Genomic DNA, 19,163 nt, shown 5'->3' on the forward strand with positions numbered 1-19,163 from the left:
GATAACTATTTTTGATATGCGATATACTTTTTATGAAATAGATGGGCTAGATACAGATTTACTGGTCGGCTATAACCTATTAAAAAAAATAGGAGCGGTAATTGATACAGCTATGGGAGTAATTAAATATAATGGAATAGAAGAAAAATTAAATTATGATAACGGAAACATATTAAACCAACATTCTTTAACAGAAGAAAATACCATTCTTCCATTAAAAGAATTTATATTAAAAAAATACTTTGATGAAAAAGCTCAAATCAGATCCGAATCTGAAATGGGTAATCAAAGCGAATCTAGTTTGGGATATACAAATCCTGAACACGCCGTCGTTGAAAAATCCGACAAAAATAAAAGTTTGGAATTCAAAATTTATGGATTGTACAAGGCCAGAATAGGGGCTTCCAAAAGATTTACTTTTAAAATTTCAAAACTCTCTAACTCTTTCGCACCAAATTCGAATTTTCTGTCCTTTCTTACAAGATCATACAACGGCTTTGCTTTTGTTGAAAAATCTTTTACAAATCGTCTGAAATAAGAGCACAGTCCAAGAAAATTTTTAACCTCATGCGTTTTTGTCGGTACAGGAAAATCTTTTACTGCTTGCATACCTTTCGAATCCGGTTTGATACCCTCTTCCGATATAACGTATCCTAAATACTTTATTTCTCTTTGAAGGAACTCACACTTATCTAACCTAAACTCAAGCTTGTTTTCTACCAGTCGTTTAAAGACCTCCGTTAATATCTCCATATGACTCTTACTATCTTTCGTTGCTATTAAAATATCATCCATATAAATTAGAACCTTATCTTCTTTAACCAAATTGGCAAAGATTTTGATCACAAATCTTTGAAAAACTGCTGGTGCGTTTCGCAATCCAAACGGCATTCTGAGCCATTCATACTGACCCATAGGTGTTCTAAAAGCGGTATACATAATTGAATCCTCGTGCATGTGCACGTGAAAGAACCCATTTTTAAGGTCTAACTTGGTAAAAATAGTTTTTTCAGACAGTTTATCAATAAGGTTATCTATTAAGGGGGTGTTGTAGTTATCTTTTAGCATGTTTTTGTTAAGGGCTCGGTAATCTACGCACATTTTTAATTCTCCAGACTTTTTCTTAACTAGAACTATCGGTGATGCATACTCAGACTCGCTTACTCGAATAATACCGTTTTTATATAATCATCTATCAAATTTTGAACTTGACTTTTCTCTGCGTATGATAAACGTCTTGGAGGGCAATTGAAAGGTTTAGTTTTATCAAAATTAAGTTTCATTTCCCATTTTACTAAGGGGATCTCCGGCCGTTTCGGTTTTGTATAAAACTTATCAAAAATTTCGATCAGTTTTTTTCTTAACGTAAACTCACACTTATCGCTAATATTTAACAGGTTGCATTCGGCGGGATCTGGGTATTCAATTGACATAATTGCTGACTCGAAATGATCGCTGGATTGGGCACATAAATTTTGACTTAACTCTATCATTTTACACGAATCACTTTGCGTTTCTTTGTGACCATAATTAATCTTTATACTATCATTTGAACAATCTTCTTTCTCACAGCTATCAGTCGAGCAATCATTTTTAATCTGTCTGTCTGAGCAATGAAATTTAAAACTACTATCCTTCTTTCCATTACTATTATCTGAGCGATCATTTGCAATACAGCAATCTTTTGAGCAAATATCCTTTAAACGATTATCAACACAACTTTCATTTGAATAATCATTTGTACAACTATCATTTGAACAATCATTTTCCCTAACAATCTTAAAGTTACAAATGTTCATAAAATCTCTTCCTAAAACAGTGCTATATGCCATCGATTTGTTTGCCACAATTAGTAATTCAAAATTAAATTTCACTTTATTCATAATAACAAAACATGATATCTTTCCATATATATCTAAAGGACTGTGATTCAAGCCAAAGTTATGTGAAAAGTTGTTTTCATTAACGTTAATGATATTATTACTTAGAATGTTTTCAACGCAGGATAACTTCGTTAAACTAACTGGACTCCCAGAATCGATTAGGCATTCTGCAAATAGGCACTGATTAGGGTGTGAATTAAAGTAAATTTTAAACGGTCTCACATATTCGTTTTTGGTTGCGTTCTTCTTCTCGTTGCAATGCGATACGAGGTGCTCCAAACTTCCACAGCCGTAGCAAGCGCCGTATGCGCGCTTGGACTTGCGGCAGTCGGCCGCGAAGTGACCCACGGAGTTACAGTTGTAGCATCTTACAGCGGGTTTCCGGAAACAACTTTGTGGCGTCCAAATGCTTGGCTTTCGCAAAGTTGCTTGGCTTTCGCAAAGTTACTTTGGAGAATGCCGACAGCAACTGGGCAGACGAATTAAAACAGTGCATGTGTGCCTGTTGTATCCGGTATTCCTTCAATGATACTGTCGATTAATTCCTCGTCGTCTATACGGATGTGTTCAGCCAACATGGTCTTGTCATTAAAGTACGCAGCAAAGTCTTCATCTGGATGCCACTTTCGCTCCTGGAACTTGCGTCTGGACGTTATCTTGCTCTCTTTTGACTGAAAAGCCTCTGCGAGTTGAGATAAGAGTTCCTGGGCTGGAAAGGACAGAAAGTTCTCAGAAGAGTGCAACCAAATTTGGGGTCGGTCTTTCAACTTTGACATAACCAGCATGCGAGTTATGTCTTCACTTAGCTTGTACATTTTTATGATCGCGTTGAGCTGTGCGATCCAAGTGTTAACTGGAAATTTGCTGTTAGCAGCACCGTCAAAAGGTGGAAGCATTTCCTTAACCGTGGTCAGCAAAGAGTTGTTGTTAAAAATGGCTGTATTAGGACTGGCAGCCTCTGCAACAACATCTCCCAAATCCGAGAGGATTTGTGGTCACATTGTTCTCGACTTCTGGCAAGTTGCTCGTCGGAGGTGCGGTCACATTATTCAATGGCTGACAGCGGGAAACTTCCAACTTGAGGAACTCATTTTCCAATTGGACCGCTTCTAATTGACGCTTCAGAGATTCCAATAGCATGGAAATTTCTGGAACGCACATGCTGTTGTTGGCAGCTTGGTGCCGCTTTTCGGCAACCCAAGTTTTTCCAGCCAACATCGAAGTTCTGATGCTGTGTAGCCATGCGCAGCTATGGTGTCCATCATTACGAACTATTTTAAATAACTCACTTAATAACTTTTGCTCGTAAACAGCGTTAAGGAAGCGAAAAAAAAAAAAATTTTTTTTCACGGTAATCGCACTTCTGAAATTGGCACTTTCTAGCAACGGCTATAATCAAGGATATAAATATCAAAATAATAATTATAGCCAGAACAAGTGGGATCAAACAAAAAAATTTGAGACCCAGAACACTCAGCAAGGCCAAGCCCAAAATAAAAGGGTACCAACTGGAACTGTTAACCAACCGGCTAACAAGACGATGAGATTAAATAACATTGAGGAGAACCATTTTTTAGAAAAAAAAATCCGGAGTAGGCTTACCCTACTTAATTAGAAATTATCCAAAAATAAATAAAAAATTAAAAATATGAATTGACACTGGGGCAACCTCGTGTTATATAAGAACAGGAATTTATAAAAATAAGAACGAGCTTCCAATTTACAAAAGAGTATCCATAGTGAATGGATATTCAATAATTAAATTTTATCATATGATAACTATTTTTGATATGCGATATACTTTTTATGAAATAGATGGGCTAGATACAGATTTACTGGTCGGCTATAACCTATTAAAAAAAATAGGAGCGGTAATTGATACAGCTATGGGAGTAATTAAATATAATGGAATAGAAGAAAAATTAAATTATGATAACGGAAACATATTAAACCAACATTCTTTAACAGAAGAAAATACCATTCTTCCATTAAAAGAATTTATATTAAAAAAATACTTTGATGAAAAAGCTCAAATCAGATCCGAATCTGAAATGGGTAATCAAAGCGAATCTAGTTTGGGATATACAAATCCTGAACACGCCGTCGTTGAAAAATCCGACAAAAATAAAAGTTTGGAATTCAAAATTTATGGATTGTACAAGGCCAGAATAGGGGCTTCCAAAAGATTTACTTTTAAAATTTCAAAACTCTCTAACTCTTTCGCACCAAATTCGAATTTTCTGTCCTTTCTTACAAGATCATACAACGGCTTTGCTTTTGTTGAAAAATCTTTTACAAATCGTCTGAAATAAGAGCACAGTCCAAGAAAATTTTTAACCTCATGCGTTTTTGTCGGTACAGGAAAATCTTTTACTGCTTGCATACCTTTCGAATCCGGTTTGATACCCTCTTCCGATATAACGTATCCTAAATACTTTATTTCTCTTTGAAGGAACTCACACTTATCTAACCTAAACTCAAGCTTGTTTTCTACCAGTCGTTTAAAGACCTCCGTTAATATCTCCATATGACTCTTACTATCTTTCGTTGCTATTAAAATATCATCCATATAAATTAGAACCTTATCTTCTTTAACCAAATTGGCAAAGATTTTGATCACAAATCTTTGAAAAACTGCTGGTGCGTTTCGCAATCCAAACGGCATTCTGAGCCATTCATACTGACCCATAGGTGTTCTAAAAGCGGTATACATAATTGAATCCTCGTGCATGTGCACGTGAAAGAACCCATTTTTAAGGTCTAACTTGGTAAAAATAGTTTTATCAGACAGTTTATCAATAAGGTTATCTATTAAGGGGGTGTTGTAGTTATCTTTTAGCATGTTTTTGTTAAGGGCTCGGTAATCTACGCACATTTTTAATTCTCCAGACTTTTTCTTAACTAGAACTATCGGTGATGCATACTCAGACTCGCTTACTCGAATAATACCGTTTTTATATAATCATCTATCAAATTTTGAACTTGACTTTTCTCTGCGTATGATAAACGTCTTGGAGGGCAATTGAAAGGTTTAGTTTTATCAAAATTAAGTTTCATTTCCCATTTTACTAAGGGGATCTCCGGCCGTTTCGATTTTGTATAAAACTTATCAAAAATTTCGATCAGTTTTTTTCTTAACGTAAACTCACACTTATCGCTAATATTTAACAGGTTGCATTCGGCGGGATCTGGGTATTCAATTGACATAATTGCTGACTCGAAATGATCGCTGGATTGGGCACATAAATTTTGATTTATCTATCATTTTACACGAATCACTTTGCGTTTCTTTGTGACCATAATTAATCTTTATACTATCATTTGAACAATCTTCTTTCTCACAGCTATCAGTCGAGCAATCATTTTTAATCTGTCTGTCTGAGCAATGAAATTTAAAACTACTATCCTTCTTTCCATTACTATTATCTGAGCGATCATTTGCAATACAGCAATCTTTTGAGCAAATATCCTTTAAACGATCATCAACACAACTTTCATTTGAATAATCATTTGTACAACTATCATTTGAACAATCATTTTCCCTAACAATCTTAAAGTTACAAATGTTCATAAAATCTCTTCCTAAAACAGTGCTATATGCCATCGATTTGTTTGCCACAATTAGTAATTCAAAATTAAATTTCACTTTATTCATAATAACAAAACATGATATCTTTCCATATATATCTAAAGGACTGTGATTCAAGCCAAAGTTATGTGAAAAGTTGTTTTCATTAACGTTAATGATATTATTACTTAGAATGTTTTCAACGCAGGATAACTTCGTTAAACTAACTGGACTCCCAGAATCGATTAGGCATTCTGCAAATAGGCACTGATTAGGGTGTGAATTAAAGTAAATTTTAAACGGTCTCACATATTCGTTTTTGGTTGCGTTCTTCTTCTCGTTGCAATGCGATACGAGGTGCTCCAAACTTCCACAGCCGTAGCAAGCGCCGTATGCGCGCTTGGACTTGCGGCAGTCGGCCGCGAAGTGACCCACGGAGTTACAGTTGTAGCATCTTACAGCGGGTCCGGGCGGGTTTCCGGAAACAACTTTGTGGCGTCCAAATGCGAGAGTTGGCTTTCGCAAAGTTACTTTGGAGAATGCCGACAGCAACTGGGCAGACGAATTAAAACAGTGCATGTGTGCCTGTTGTATCCGGTATTCCTTCAATGATACTGTCGATTAATTCCTCGTCGTCTATACGGATGTGTTCAGCCAACATGGTCTTGTCATTAAAGCACGCAGCAAAGTCTTCATCTGGATGCCACTTTCGCTCCTGGAACTTGCGTCTGGACGTTATCTTGCTCTCTTTTGACTGAAAAGCCTCTGCGAGTTGAGATAAGAGTTCCTGGGCTGGAAAGGACAGAAAGTTCTCAGAAGAGTGCAACCAAATTTGGGGTCGGTCTTTCAACTTTGACATAACCAGCATGCGAGTTATGTCTTCACTTAGCTTGTACATTTTTATGATCGCGTTGAGCTGTGCGATCCAAGTGTTAACTGGAAATTTGCTGTTAGCAGCACCGTCAAAAGGTGGAAGCATTTCCTTAACCGTGGTCAGCAAAGAGTTGTTGTTAAAAATGGCTGTATTAGGACTAGCAGCCTCTGCAACAACATCTCCCAAATCCGAGAGGATTTGTGGTCACATTGTTCTCGACTTCTGGCAAGTTGCTCGTCGGAGGTGCGGTCACATTATTCAATGGCTGACAGCGGGAAACTTCCAACTTGAGGAACTCATTTTCCAATTGGACCGCTTCTAATTGACGCTTCAGAGATTCCAATAGCATGGAAATTTCTGGAACGCACATGCTGTTGTTGGCAGCTTGGTGCCGCTTTTCGGCAACCCAAGTTTTTCCAGCCAACATCGAAGTTCTGATGCTGTGTAGCCATGCGCAGCTATGGTGTCCATCATTACGAACTATTTTAAATAACTCACTTAATAACTTTTGCTCGTAAACAGCGTTAAGGAAGCGAAAAAAAAAAAATTTTTTTCACGGTAATCGCACTTCTGAAATTGGCACTTTCTAGCAACGGCTATAATCAAGGATATAATAAATATCAAAATAATAATTATAGCCAGAACAAGTGGGATCAAACAAAAAAATTTGAGACCCAGAACACTCAGCAAGGCCAAGCCCAAAATAAAAGGGTACCAACTGGAACTGTTAACCAACCGGCTAACAAGACGATGAGATTAAATAACATTGAGGAGAACCATTTTTTAGAAAAAAAAATCCGGAGTAGGCTTACCCTACTTAATTAGAAATTATCCAAAAATAAATAAAAAATTAAAAATATGAATTGACACTGGGGCAACCTCGTGTTATATAAGAACAGGAATTTATAAAAATAAGAACGAGCTTCCAATTTACAAAAGAGTATCCATAGTGAATGGATATTCAATAATTAAATTTTATCATATGATAACTATTTTTGATATGCGATATACTTTTTATGAAATAGATGGGCTAGATACAGATTTACTGGTCGGCTATAACCTATTAAAAAAAATAGGAGCGGTAATTGATACAGCTATGGGAGTAATTAAATATAATGGAATAGAAGAAAAATTAAATTATGATAACGGAAACATATTAAACCAACATTCTTTAACAGAAGAAAATACCATTCTTCCATTAAAAGAATTTATATAAATTCAAAAATTCCGAACACGCCGTCGTAGAAATATCCGACAAAAATAAAAGTTTGGAAATTAAAAATCCTGAACGCGCTGTTGTTGAGAAATCCTACAAAAATAAAAGTTTGGAATTTAAAAATTCTGAGCACGCCCTCGTCGTACCTGACAATCAAAGAATAAGCAACATAATAATATCGCCTGCAGATCAAAGAAAAGATCTGGAGAACGAAATATTAAATATTATCAATGAAGAGCATTCAAAAATAAATAAGCAGATACCATTTAGGACAGATATCCGCGGTGAAATAAACACCGTAAATGATAGGGCCATTTACAGTAAACAATACCCTTATGCTCAATAAGCTTCAGATTTTGTAAATTCTGAAAAAAATCGAATGTTAAATGAAGAAATTATAAGACCAAGTAAAAGGCCTTATAATTCACCAGTACTAGTAGTACCAAAAAAGGGTTTCAATGAAGACGGAACTCCAAAACTCAGACTCGTAATTAATTATAAAAAACTTAATGAAAATACAATACCAGATAGATATCCAATGCAGGACCCTTCAGTGATTTTGTCAAATCTTGGGAAAGCCACATACTTCTCAACAATTGACTTAGAATCTGGATTTCATCAGATTTTCATGAACGAATCAGACATTCAGAAAACCTCATTCTCAATAAACAATGGGTTCTTTAAATTAGAAACAAACGTTGTTTTTCACAATGTGATCAAAACCGATCCCGAAAAAAATTATACAATTGTAAAATATCCGATCCCAAGAAATATTCGAGAGCTTAGAAGCTTTTTTAGGTCTTACAGGATATTAGAAGGCCAAAACGACAAAGTTCCTAAAAAAGCATCACGTAGAACTTTAATACAAGTTGATGAGTCAGCTGTAAGAACTTTTAACGAGCTCAAAGAAAATGTAAGTGCACAAGTAGAACTAGTACAACCGGACTCTAATATAAAATGTACCCCAACAAGTGACGCGTCTTAGCAATTAGTGCCGCTCTTTCTCAGGAAGGAAAACCAATAACATTTATTTCAAAAACTCTAACCAAAACTGACCAATTATATGCCACAAATAAAAAGAAACTTTTAGCCATAGTATGGGCTTTTAACAAAAAACATTCTAAATTACTTATATGGGGTTAACAACATCGAGATCTATACCGATCACCAACCTCTTTCATTCTCCATTTCTGAAAAAAAAAGATGGAAAAGATGGTATTCATTTACTGAAAGCCTATCACCCAAAATTATTTATAAGCCAGGAGCAAAAAATGTTGTTGCGGGCGCTTTGTCATATCCAATTTAATAACTTAACGGAAAGTATTGAATCGGTATCAGATTAAAACACTCAGCATTCAGCAGAGAGTAGTTTTAAGAATGTCATACAAGAAACCCGATAACCCTTAAACCAGTTTAAGCAACAATTGCTATTAGCAACGGGGAGGTACACAATACATGAGTCGATAAACGTATTCGGAAATACCAGACCTTTAATAGAGTTTGACACTCCAGAAAATTTAATATCAATCTTAAGAGAATGTATCCAATCAGTCCACTGTACTTTAGAAGATTTTTACAAAATTCAAAAACCACTTAAAGACAATTTTACAAATATATTTGTATACACTAAGACATTTGTCCAGGATGTCGAGAACACTGAAGACAGATCTCTAATTATCACAGAAACTCATTGTAGAGCTCATAGAGGGCTTGATGAAAATTATAAACAAATAACTAGACTCTATTATTGGCCAAATTTATACAAAAAGCTTAAGGAGTTTATAAAGAATTGCACTATCTGCAATCAAAACAAATACAACAGGCACCCAGTACAGATTCCTATTCCAGATTCCAGAAAGAGAAGGTGAGAATTTGCATTTTGACATATTTTACGCCCAAAAACTTATATTCATTACTTGCATAGATTCGTATTCGAAATACTTAGTGGTAAAAGAAAACCCCAATAAACTGAATATAGAAAATAAAGTTTCAAAAATTTTACAACAATTTCCATTAGCCAAATCTTTGATGATAGATAACGAACCAAGTTTTTCTTCATCCTAATTTAAATCTTTTGCACAAAGAAATGGGATATCTTTATTCTTTGCAGATCCTCGACATAGTACGTCTAACAGACAAATAGAAAGGGCACACTCTACCTTAACAGAAATTGCTCGCTGCATTAAAGATGAGCTTAATTTAATTGATTATTCCAAAATTTTATTTAGAGCAGCACAAAATATAATTTAACAAGTAATTCAATAACCAATCATTGACCTTTTGATATATTATTTAATAAAATCAAACACGATGATATTCCTAAATTATTGCAGCAAGCCCAAGAGAAAATGTTACATTTTCAAAATAAAGATAGACAAAATAAGAATTATCACGTAGGAGAGGTAATTTACGAAAAGAAACATGGGGAAAGGAACAAGCTTAATTCTAGATATAAAAAACAAGTAGTTAAGGAAAACCTCCTAAATAAAGTTATTATAAATAACAGAAACCGTACGATTCATAAAGATAATATTAAATAACTTGTTTCAAATTTCAGATAATGATTTCAATAATGTACTTATTATTGATGGTAGCAACAACCAAATCCGAAATTATGGATTACACGAACCATGATTTCCTTCTTTACAAGGATACCAAAGATGTTCTTATTTAAAAATCACACGCAGTTTTATTTCATATAACTAATATAAGTTGTTATAGACAAATAATTAATCTTGAAACAGAATTTCTAAAGGGTCACGACAACAAGAATTTTCTTTGGGAAATATCCCACGATTTAGAAATTATCAAAATACTTATTTCTCAAGTTATATGGATAGCGGGAACACCAGATCATGATGATTTCATAACAGTCCAAAATAAAATCGATGATTTAATACAAAATAATAACGATCAATTCGTTATTAATTCTAAAATATTTAAAGAGATAAAATCTTTGTCTGAACAATTCAAAACAGCCTTTAAAAATCAAGAAATTCCACCTAGAAAATATCGTCTGCGTTTGCTTACTTACGATCTTATGAATTTAATGGACACAATTACACTTGCCAAAATAGATGTATTTAATACTAAAATTCTAAACAATAATGATTTACTAGAAATTTATAAGCACGAAGATAGACCTGTAGTTATAACAGACCTTTTAGGTATATCTGAATTTAAAATCGCTTTGCATTAAGATCTTATTATAATTTACATAAAATACCCTATTATTACCGATCGTTGTGACGTTTACAATTCAAGATCCATTTCACGCAATGATGGAAAATTATTAATTGTAAAATGTAGAAATAAGTACTATGTAATGTCTAATTTTAAGACAGAAATATTTAATATTTAAATATTTAATATTTAATTTTAATATTTAAAAAATATGTAGAGAGAGCTTAGAAGCTTCCTAGGCCTTACAGGATATTACAGAAAATTTGTGCAAAATTACGCAAAGATAGCTAAACCTTTAACAAAATATTTAGAAGTCCAAAAAGGCAAAGTATCAAAAAAGGCATCACGTAAAACTTTAATACAGTTTGATGATTCAGCTGTAAGAGCTTTTAACGAGCTCAAAGAAAATTTAATTGCACAAGTAAAACTAGTACAACCAGACTATAATAAAAAATTTACTCTAACAACGGACGCATCTGGCTTAGCAATTGGTGCTGTTCTTTCTCAGGAAGGAAAACCAATTACATTTATTTCAAAAACTCTGACAAAAACCGAACAATTATACGCAACCAGTAAAAAAGAACTTTTAGCCATTGTATGGGCTTTTAAAAATCTTCGAAATTACTTATATGGGGTTAACAACATCGAGATCTATACCGATCATCAACCTCTTTCATTTTCCATTTCTCAAAAAAATTCAAATATTGAAATGAAAAGGTGGTATTCCTTTATTGAAAGCTATTCACCCAAAATTATTTACAAGCCAGGAGCAACAAATGTTGTTGCGGACGTTTTATCTAGGATTCAAATAAATAAGTTAACGGAAAGTAATGAATCGGTCTAAGATCAAAATACTCAGCATTCTGCAGAGAGTAGTTTTGAAAATGTAATACAAGAAACCCGAAAACCCTTAAACCAGTTTAAGCAACAATTGATAATAGCAACGGGGAGGTATACAATACATAAGTCGATTAATGTATTCGGAAATAATAGACATCTAATAGAGTATGACACTCCAGAAAATTTAGTGTCAATCTTAAGGGAATATATTCCACCCAATATAACAATAGGAGTTCACTGTACTCTAGAAGATTTTTACAGAATTCAAAAACCACTTAAGGACAATTTTATAAATAATTTTTTATACACTAAGACATTTGTCCTGGATGTCGATAACGCTGGGGACAGATTTCTTATAATCACAGAAACTCATTGTACAGCTCATAGAGGGCTTGATGAAAATTATAAGCAAATAACTAGACTTTATTATTAGCCTAATTTATACAAAAAGCTTAAAGAAAGAATTTACAATCTGCAATCAAAACAAATACAACTGAAACCCAGTACAGATTCCTATCGGTCAAGCACCTATTCCAGAAAGAGAAGGTGAACATTTGCATCTTGACATATATTACGCCCAAAATCTTGTACTCATTACTTGTATAGAAACCTATTCAAAATACTTTGTCGTAAAAGAAATCCCAAATAAAGAAAATGAAGTTTCAGAAATTTTACAACAATTTCCATTAGCGAAATCTTTGATGATAGATAACGAACCAAGTTTTTGTTCATCCCAATTCAAATCTTTTGCTCAAAGAAATGGGATAAATCTATTTTTTACAGACCCTCGACACAGTACGTCCATCGGACAAATAGAAAGGGCACACTAAACATTAACAGAAATTGCTCGCTATATTAAAGATGTGCTTAATTTAATTGATTGTTCTGAAATAATAATTAGAGAAGCACAAAAATATAATTTAACAATTCACTCAGTAACCAACCAACGACCTTTTGATATACTATTTAATAAAATCAAACACGAAGATACTTCTAAATTATTGCAGCAAGCTCAAAAGAAAATGTTGCATTTACACGATAAGGATAGACAAAATAAAAATTATCACGTAGGAGAGGTAATTTACGAAAAGTCGGATAAAGAAACACGCTTAATTCTAGATATAGGAAGTTAGCTTTGGCAAGCCGAAGTTTATATACCCGTGCAGTTATAATAAATAATCAACTTTAGTAAATAATTTGTTTCCCGATCGTTCCTATGACAGTCTTCCAATTTTGATAAAATGTAATTCGAAATTCAGAATTAATTAAAAAATGTTATTTCCAAGCTTAGAAGGTTATATGTTAAAACAAGAATGGAAGTTAACTTCGGCAAGCCAAATTGTGTATACCCTTGCAGTTATAAGAAATAATCAACTTTAGTAAATAATTTTTTCATATTATTTCACCACTAATTTCCCGATTGTTCCTATGACAGCTATATGATATAATCGTCCGATTTTGATAACATTTTATTCGAAATTCAGAACTAATTAAAAAAGGTTATTTCCTAGCTTAGTTATATATTAAAAAACACCTAAGCTATAATTTTTTCATATTATTTTACCACTAATTTTCCGATCGTAACAATGGCAGCTATATGATATAGCCGTCCGATTTTGATAAAATTTAATTCGAAATTCAGAACTAATTAAGAAAGTTTATTTCCTAGCTTATATGTTAAAAAACACCGAAGACATTATAATTCTTTAATTTTTTCCCCGGTAGTTCCTATGGGAGCTATAAGATATAGTTGTCCGATCCGGCTGGTTCCGACATATAGACTACCTGCAATAGAAAGAAGACTTTTGGAAAGTTTGAGCTCGATAGCTTTACGACTAAGAGACTAGTTCGCGTAGAAACGGACAGACTGACGGACGGACAGACGGACATGGCTAGATCGACTCGTTTAGTGACGCTGATCAAGAATATATATACTTTACGGAAACGTTTCCTTCACTGCGTTGCAAACTTCTGACTAAAATCATTATACCCTCTGCAAGGGTATAAAAACACCAAAATATATCATTTTTTCATATTTTCCGACTAATTTTCCGATCAAATGATATAGTCTTCCGATTTTGATAAATTTAAGTCGAAATTCAAAACTAATTAAAACATGTTATTTCCAAGCTTAGAAGGTTATATGTTAAAAAACACTGAAGATATTATTATTTTTTAACTTTTTAACGTGTAGTTCCTATGGGAGCTTTAAGATATAATTGTCCGATCCGGCTGGTTCCGACTTATATACACCCTGCAATAGAAAGAAGACTTTCGGAAAGTTTCAGCTAGTTTGCGTAGAAACGGGCAGACAGACGGACATGGCTAGATCGACTCGTGACGCTGATCAAGAAAAAGCTAAAAACAAGAGGAAGTTAACTTCGGTTTGCCGAATATCATGAAGTTATAAGAAATAATCAACGATAGTAACACCATGTGCAATTTTTATGGATTGTAGCTAGCTTTACTGATATCAAAAAACAAAATCATTTCATTATTTCTCTGACCGTTTCTTTGACAGCAACGTTTATGTAAGAGTCGTCCGAATATGTCACAAACACCGAAGCTATAATTTGTTTCTTATTATTTTCCCACCCATTTTCCGATATTTGCTATGACAGCTTTATGATATAGTCATCCGATTTTGATATAATTAAATTAGAAATTCAGAACTAATTAAAAAACCACAGCTTGGGAGGACTTTATGAAACAAGGGCGAACTTGGCGATTTTGAGTTGTGCTCCTCAATAGAGCTGTAAAAGCATCGATAGTACTATCGATATTATCGATAGTGGCTGGGCTGCGCGATACCTCCATTTATTTTTCACCATCGATGTATCGCGTTTGCAGTTGCAGAAGCGTCGTTCCAGAAAAAACGATATCTACCTAAAAAACATGCATTTAAGTATGATCGCAAATCTTCAAGACATCTTATGCAAGATAGAATATTGTGCAATCGCGACTGACGGATAGACATCAAAAGCGAGCACTAATTATTTGACAATAACCTGTCACTTCATTAGTGATTTTGAGCTGAAGTCTGTGGTTTTGTCAACCATGCCTCTTGTAAATGAACATAATCACAGCGGGCAAAATATTGCACACACTTTGGAGCTCGCGTTGAATAAATGGCATATTTTTAACAAAGTGGTTGCTATAAGATTTACTGGTTGCTGAAAAAATTTTTAAAACTCAAAAATGAAATCACCTCAGTTCTGTTAAATACTCCGAATTCGGAGCAGATGAAATAAAACTGCTGACTGACATTTGTGAGCTTTTAAAATTTTTGACGATGTTACGCATTATGTCTCTGGCGATACAAAGGTGACAATTTCTTTAATAATACCGGTGGCGTGCGGATTGTACCTAAACCTAGGAAAAATTACAACCAAATTGCAAACCACAGAAGGACTTGAAGTCTGTAAATTATTAAAGAAAGGAGTTGAAGCTCGATTTTTTCAGTTCGAGACCAGGACGGTAACTAGGATTGCCACTATGTTCGATCCGACATTTAAGAAGGAGGCCTTTAGAAGTCCTTTCATCGCCGCGGAGGCCATGAAGGCGTTAGAGGATGAGCTAACAATTTCTCCTACAATCAAAGTAGAGCCAGAAGAATAATCACAAAGAGAGTTCGACGGGTTGTCCCTAATTGGGTACGTTCAAGAAAAATGTCAAACTAAAATCAAAAACAAGAGGGTGAACTCAATCTTGGCACTTAGGCAGTACACAGAGAAGCCTAACTCTAAGCAGTGTCTGGATCCTCTTACGTATTGGAGATAATTAATAGAAACAATATTTTTCAAATTATATAAAATGTTAAAAAATTATATATGTATCCGTTTTTTTATCTACAGACTCATTTCTTGGAATACCCAAGCTTGGAATACCCGGCTTCATCTACCGAATTGGACAGGATGTTTAACAGAGCCGGTCAAATATATATATATAATATGTATATATATATATATATGTAATCACATAATCACATATATATATATATATATAATCACATAATTTATATATATATATATATATATATATATATTGAGTATTTACTCAAATAAAGATGAATGCATTGCATTAAACACTTTTCCGCCGATATGTACATACATTCATATACATATATGTACGTATGTGCCTGCATGCATACATACAAATGTTCATTCTCCAACAGTTTCTTTAATAAATGTGCCCATAATTCTCCCAATATGCCCGCCAAGACCACTACTTAGTCTATTAAAATAAAAGGTAGCAATGGATTAGTTTTTGTTAATAATATTCTCATTTAGTTTTACTTACCTTACCACGCGTTGATGCTTCCTCTTTTATCCAGTTGCAAGTGACGATAATCGATGTTGAAAAATAAAACATCGATATATCGATGTTACATCGAGGTTTTTTCCACCGCTAATTCCATGTTGGCATCGGTTTTTTTTACACCTCTTTTCTTAAATGGTGTGAATCACAATTTAGGTTACGAAGTAGACAAAGAAAAATAATGGCAGCCACACTGAAGCCCTATCTTAACGCAGTTCGCCACTCATTGACGGCGGCTATGTGTCTGCAGGACTTCCCATCGCAGGTGGTGGAGCGGCACAACAAGCCGGAAGTTGAGATCTGTTCCAGCAAGGAGCTGGTCCTCACACCAGTGGTAGTGTCGCGCAACGAACGAGAGAAGGTCTTGATCGAGCCCTCAATTAACTCGGTGCGCGTCAGCATTGCTGTGAAGCAGGCGGACGAGATCGAGCGCATCCTATGCCACAAATTCACCAGATTCATGATGCGCCGGGCCGAGTCTTTCGTCATTTTGCGCCGCAAACCCATTGAAGGCTACGACATTAGTTTTCTTATCACAAACTTCCACACGGAGCAAATGTACAAGCACAAGCTAGTGGATTTCGTAATCAGCTTTATGGAGGAGATTGACAAGGAAATCAGTGAGATGAAGCTGGCAGTCAACGCCAGAGCTCGCACCTGCGCCGAAGAATTCCTCAAACGCTTCTAGGTTAGTGCTTCCATTTGCTAGATACAAAAACTCATAAATTCATTTGCAGGTGAACGCAACCCACGATCGAGATGTATTTGTATTTTCAAAACGATTTAAGAATAAAAACGTATTTTATGTTATTTACTTCATGATCAAAGCGATTCACTTCCGCTCCACCACATGACCACTGCATTTTCATACACCACATTTAACAGCTGGTTTGCATAGAAATTAGTCTCCTCAACCGATTCCGAGTTGTTTAATATAACGTTGTTTATAACACTTTGATCTATGAAGTGATACTGGCCAGAGCTGGTGGCCAGAAGAGGCAGAACCGGATTGAAGCTCACTCCATTGCAACAGTCAGAGTGCAACTGCAATATGGAGGCCTCTCTGTACTCGCGAAGATCCCAAACATTTAGCGCTCCACTAGTGTCCCCGCTAGTCAGCCAACGGCGGTCAGATGTCAAATCGAAGTGAATGCGCTGGTTTGTGTCCACATTGCGCTGGAACTCTACCAGCGGTTTCTTGTAGTTGCGCATGTCCCATTGCAAAAGCTTGTCACATTTGCGAGCTCCGCTGAACAGATGCCACTCCTCGGAACCTCTTCCGCTATAAAGAAGTTGTGTAATGCCGCCTTTGTGGCCACCCAGCGTAAAGAGAGGTCCCTGCTTATGGCTGCATCGCAGGTCAAAGTGTTGGATATAGCCGTGCCAGTTGCCGCAGGTCAGAGTTTTGGAGTGCCTGCTGGTCTGGGCAATGCAGGATATGGCAAACTTGACAGGGTAATTGTCGCACAGTCGTCCGGGCCTGTTGATGGGATGAAGATAAATAGGGGAACGTAGCTCACCACACTTCTTACTTGCTAGTGTCGAAGATTTTTATGCATCGCTTGTATCCCGCGTATATTTTCAGTCCGTCGTTAGAGAAGGCCAAAGAAATGGCCGCCATGACTTCGTCCACATCATCATATCCGCTGTAGCTGCAACGTAGCGAGCCGTCAAAAGCGTCCCACATGTGAATGGGCTCATGCTGCCGCGAGGCCAGCCAACTGAAGAAGATAAATCTTGTTGAAGACCGGAAAAGACCCAACCGAGCTATTTACTCACAAGCAGGTCTCCGGCTGTTGGCTGCTCATGTGCGGAAACCAGACACAATCATAAACAATTCCGCCCTCGGGAACGTGTACTGCTGACTGAAGCTTAGTCAAGAAGCGCGCATTCTGCGCCGTCGGAGTTGAGTAGAGTTCCGTTGGCACCTCCATAACGTGCATACCGTCTAGGTGGACGGGAACCAAAAGGCAGGTGCCGTCTGGGGACCAGTAGCAGCCCTTGGTGTAGTGCTGGGCTCCCGTCGACGAGGTCCAGCAGCGCCGCCCCAGCTCAACGAGTCTGCTGTGGAAGTACTCGGGGGATGCCCGTTCCGCAGGCTGTTGAGACAAAGTCACAACTTGGGTTTCGTAAGGTGTCAGCTCCATAGTATCTTTTATGTTAATTATCCCCTCGCTCTTTTTGTCTTCGTCTAGATCCTCTGGCGAGACCTCAGCCTCCATGAGATCACATGCATCCAAAGAAGTAACGCTGTTTTGTGGATGTCTGAACCGCAGGTTTCGTATCTCAGACTCTGAGAGAGACACGCAGTGTTTGGGCAAAGAAAGTTCCCGGGCAGAAGTACATAAGTATGATGCATCAAGGATGTTTTCAAGTCTCAAATGCTTGCACTTATGTTGACAACTAAATAGATTAATATATTTATTTCTTTATGTACGTTTTAAAATGCAACTTACAATCATCTACCTCGGCCATTTTTGCCGCCTTAAGTAGGGATGAGAAAGATATATAAATATATCGATATTTTTAATACAATTGAATATTTAAGTCATGATACTTTATTCCCCTGATTATCAAATATCGGCAAAGTTTCCTTTCCGAGAAAGCGGTCATCTTGTAATTTTCCTAGCCTTCCTTCAGATCATTGATTAAATAAGAAATATCAAAAATATATTTAAGAAAAATATTTTTGATTTATGCTTTCTCGGAAAGGAAACTTTGCCTGGGCTGTCTAAGTTAGCAATGTGCTACCTTATCAGAGAAGTTGGCCTCAGCAATTATTTTTTTCTGAAACGCGAAGCCGCAGGACAGACGCGACCCAAAGGATACTTTTCAAATCACTAAATAGAGAATTTTGGTGCTGAAATGTATAGTTAATTTACTATTTTTTTATTTATTTATCATTATTAACTATTCATTGTATAAAAGGTATTAAATATGCATTGTATATAATGTATAAATTATACATTGTATAGACTATCCCCTGCAGTACCAATTCACTTTTGTGATTTCAAAAAGACAATTTGTGTCATATGCGGGTCTGATACGTCTATTTGCTTTTTATACCCTCATACCCGTATACCAAGCCTTTTCTACGACACATCATTTGTTGAAATCAAATGCCCCGTTTAAAAGTTATTCCCTTGCCTGTGGTTTTGTATAAAATCTAGTCTGTCCGTCCGTATCAACGCTGAGATCTCGGAAACTATGAGAGCTAGAGTATTCAGACGCCCAAGTATGTTTTAGCGAGGGGCCACGCCCACGCCCGCGAAAATCTATGGC

At 35.8% G+C, this 19,163-nt stretch overlaps 4 protein-coding genes across 5 annotated transcripts; 1 reads left to right on the forward strand and 3 right to left on the reverse strand.

The window, feature by feature from the left end:
* Positions 1-2,041: 2,041 nt before the first annotated feature.
* On the reverse strand, positions 2,042-2,698 carry LOC127010485 (zinc finger CCHC domain-containing protein 9-like). The gene is made up of 3 exons (XM_050890003.1): positions 2,373-2,698; positions 2,106-2,274; positions 2,042-2,050 (listed from the first exon to the last, which is right to left on the reverse strand). The coding sequence occupies exons 1-3, from the start codon at positions 2,696-2,698 to the stop codon at positions 2,042-2,044; spliced, it is 504 nt and encodes a 167-aa protein (XP_050745960.1).
* Positions 2,699-15,962: 13,264 nt separating this feature from the next.
* On the forward strand, positions 15,963-16,700 carry LOC108027261 (actin-related protein 2/3 complex subunit 4). Its single transcript, XM_017098632.3, has 2 exons — positions 15,963-16,569; positions 16,619-16,700. The coding sequence occupies exon 1, from the start codon at positions 16,063-16,065 to the stop codon at positions 16,567-16,569; it is 507 nt and encodes a 168-aa protein (XP_016954121.1). The 5' UTR covers positions 15,963-16,062; the 3' UTR covers positions 16,619-16,700.
* Positions 16,608-18,486, reverse strand: LOC108027251 (telomerase Cajal body protein 1 homolog). Of its 2 annotated transcripts, none has more exons than XM_017098618.3 (4): positions 18,338-18,486; positions 17,661-18,284; positions 17,414-17,602; positions 16,608-17,361 (listed from the first exon to the last, which is right to left on the reverse strand). In XM_017098618.3, the coding sequence occupies exons 2-4, from the start codon at positions 18,101-18,103 to the stop codon at positions 16,704-16,706; spliced, it is 1,290 nt and encodes a 429-aa protein (XP_016954107.1). In that variant the 5' UTR covers positions 18,104-18,284; positions 18,338-18,486; the 3' UTR covers positions 16,608-16,703. The 2 variants fall into 2 exon arrangements, with proteins under 2 accessions (XP_016954107.1, XP_016954097.1); XM_017098608.3 differs by having other exon boundaries at positions 17,661-18,271; positions 18,338-18,385.
* On the reverse strand, positions 16,704-18,103 carry LOC127011829 (telomerase Cajal body protein 1 homolog). The gene is made up of 3 exons (XM_050890004.1): positions 17,661-18,103; positions 17,414-17,602; positions 16,704-17,361 (listed from the first exon to the last, which is right to left on the reverse strand). The coding sequence occupies exons 1-3, from the start codon at positions 18,101-18,103 to the stop codon at positions 16,704-16,706; spliced, it is 1,290 nt and encodes a 429-aa protein (XP_050745961.1).
* Positions 18,487-19,163: the final 677 nt, after the last annotated feature.

This window comes from Drosophila biarmipes, unplaced genomic scaffold (assembly GCF_025231255.1).
Source record: "Drosophila biarmipes strain raj3 unplaced genomic scaffold, RU_DBia_V1.1 ptg000013l, whole genome shotgun sequence".
NCBI lineage: Eukaryota > Metazoa > Arthropoda > Insecta > Diptera > Drosophilidae > Drosophila > Drosophila biarmipes.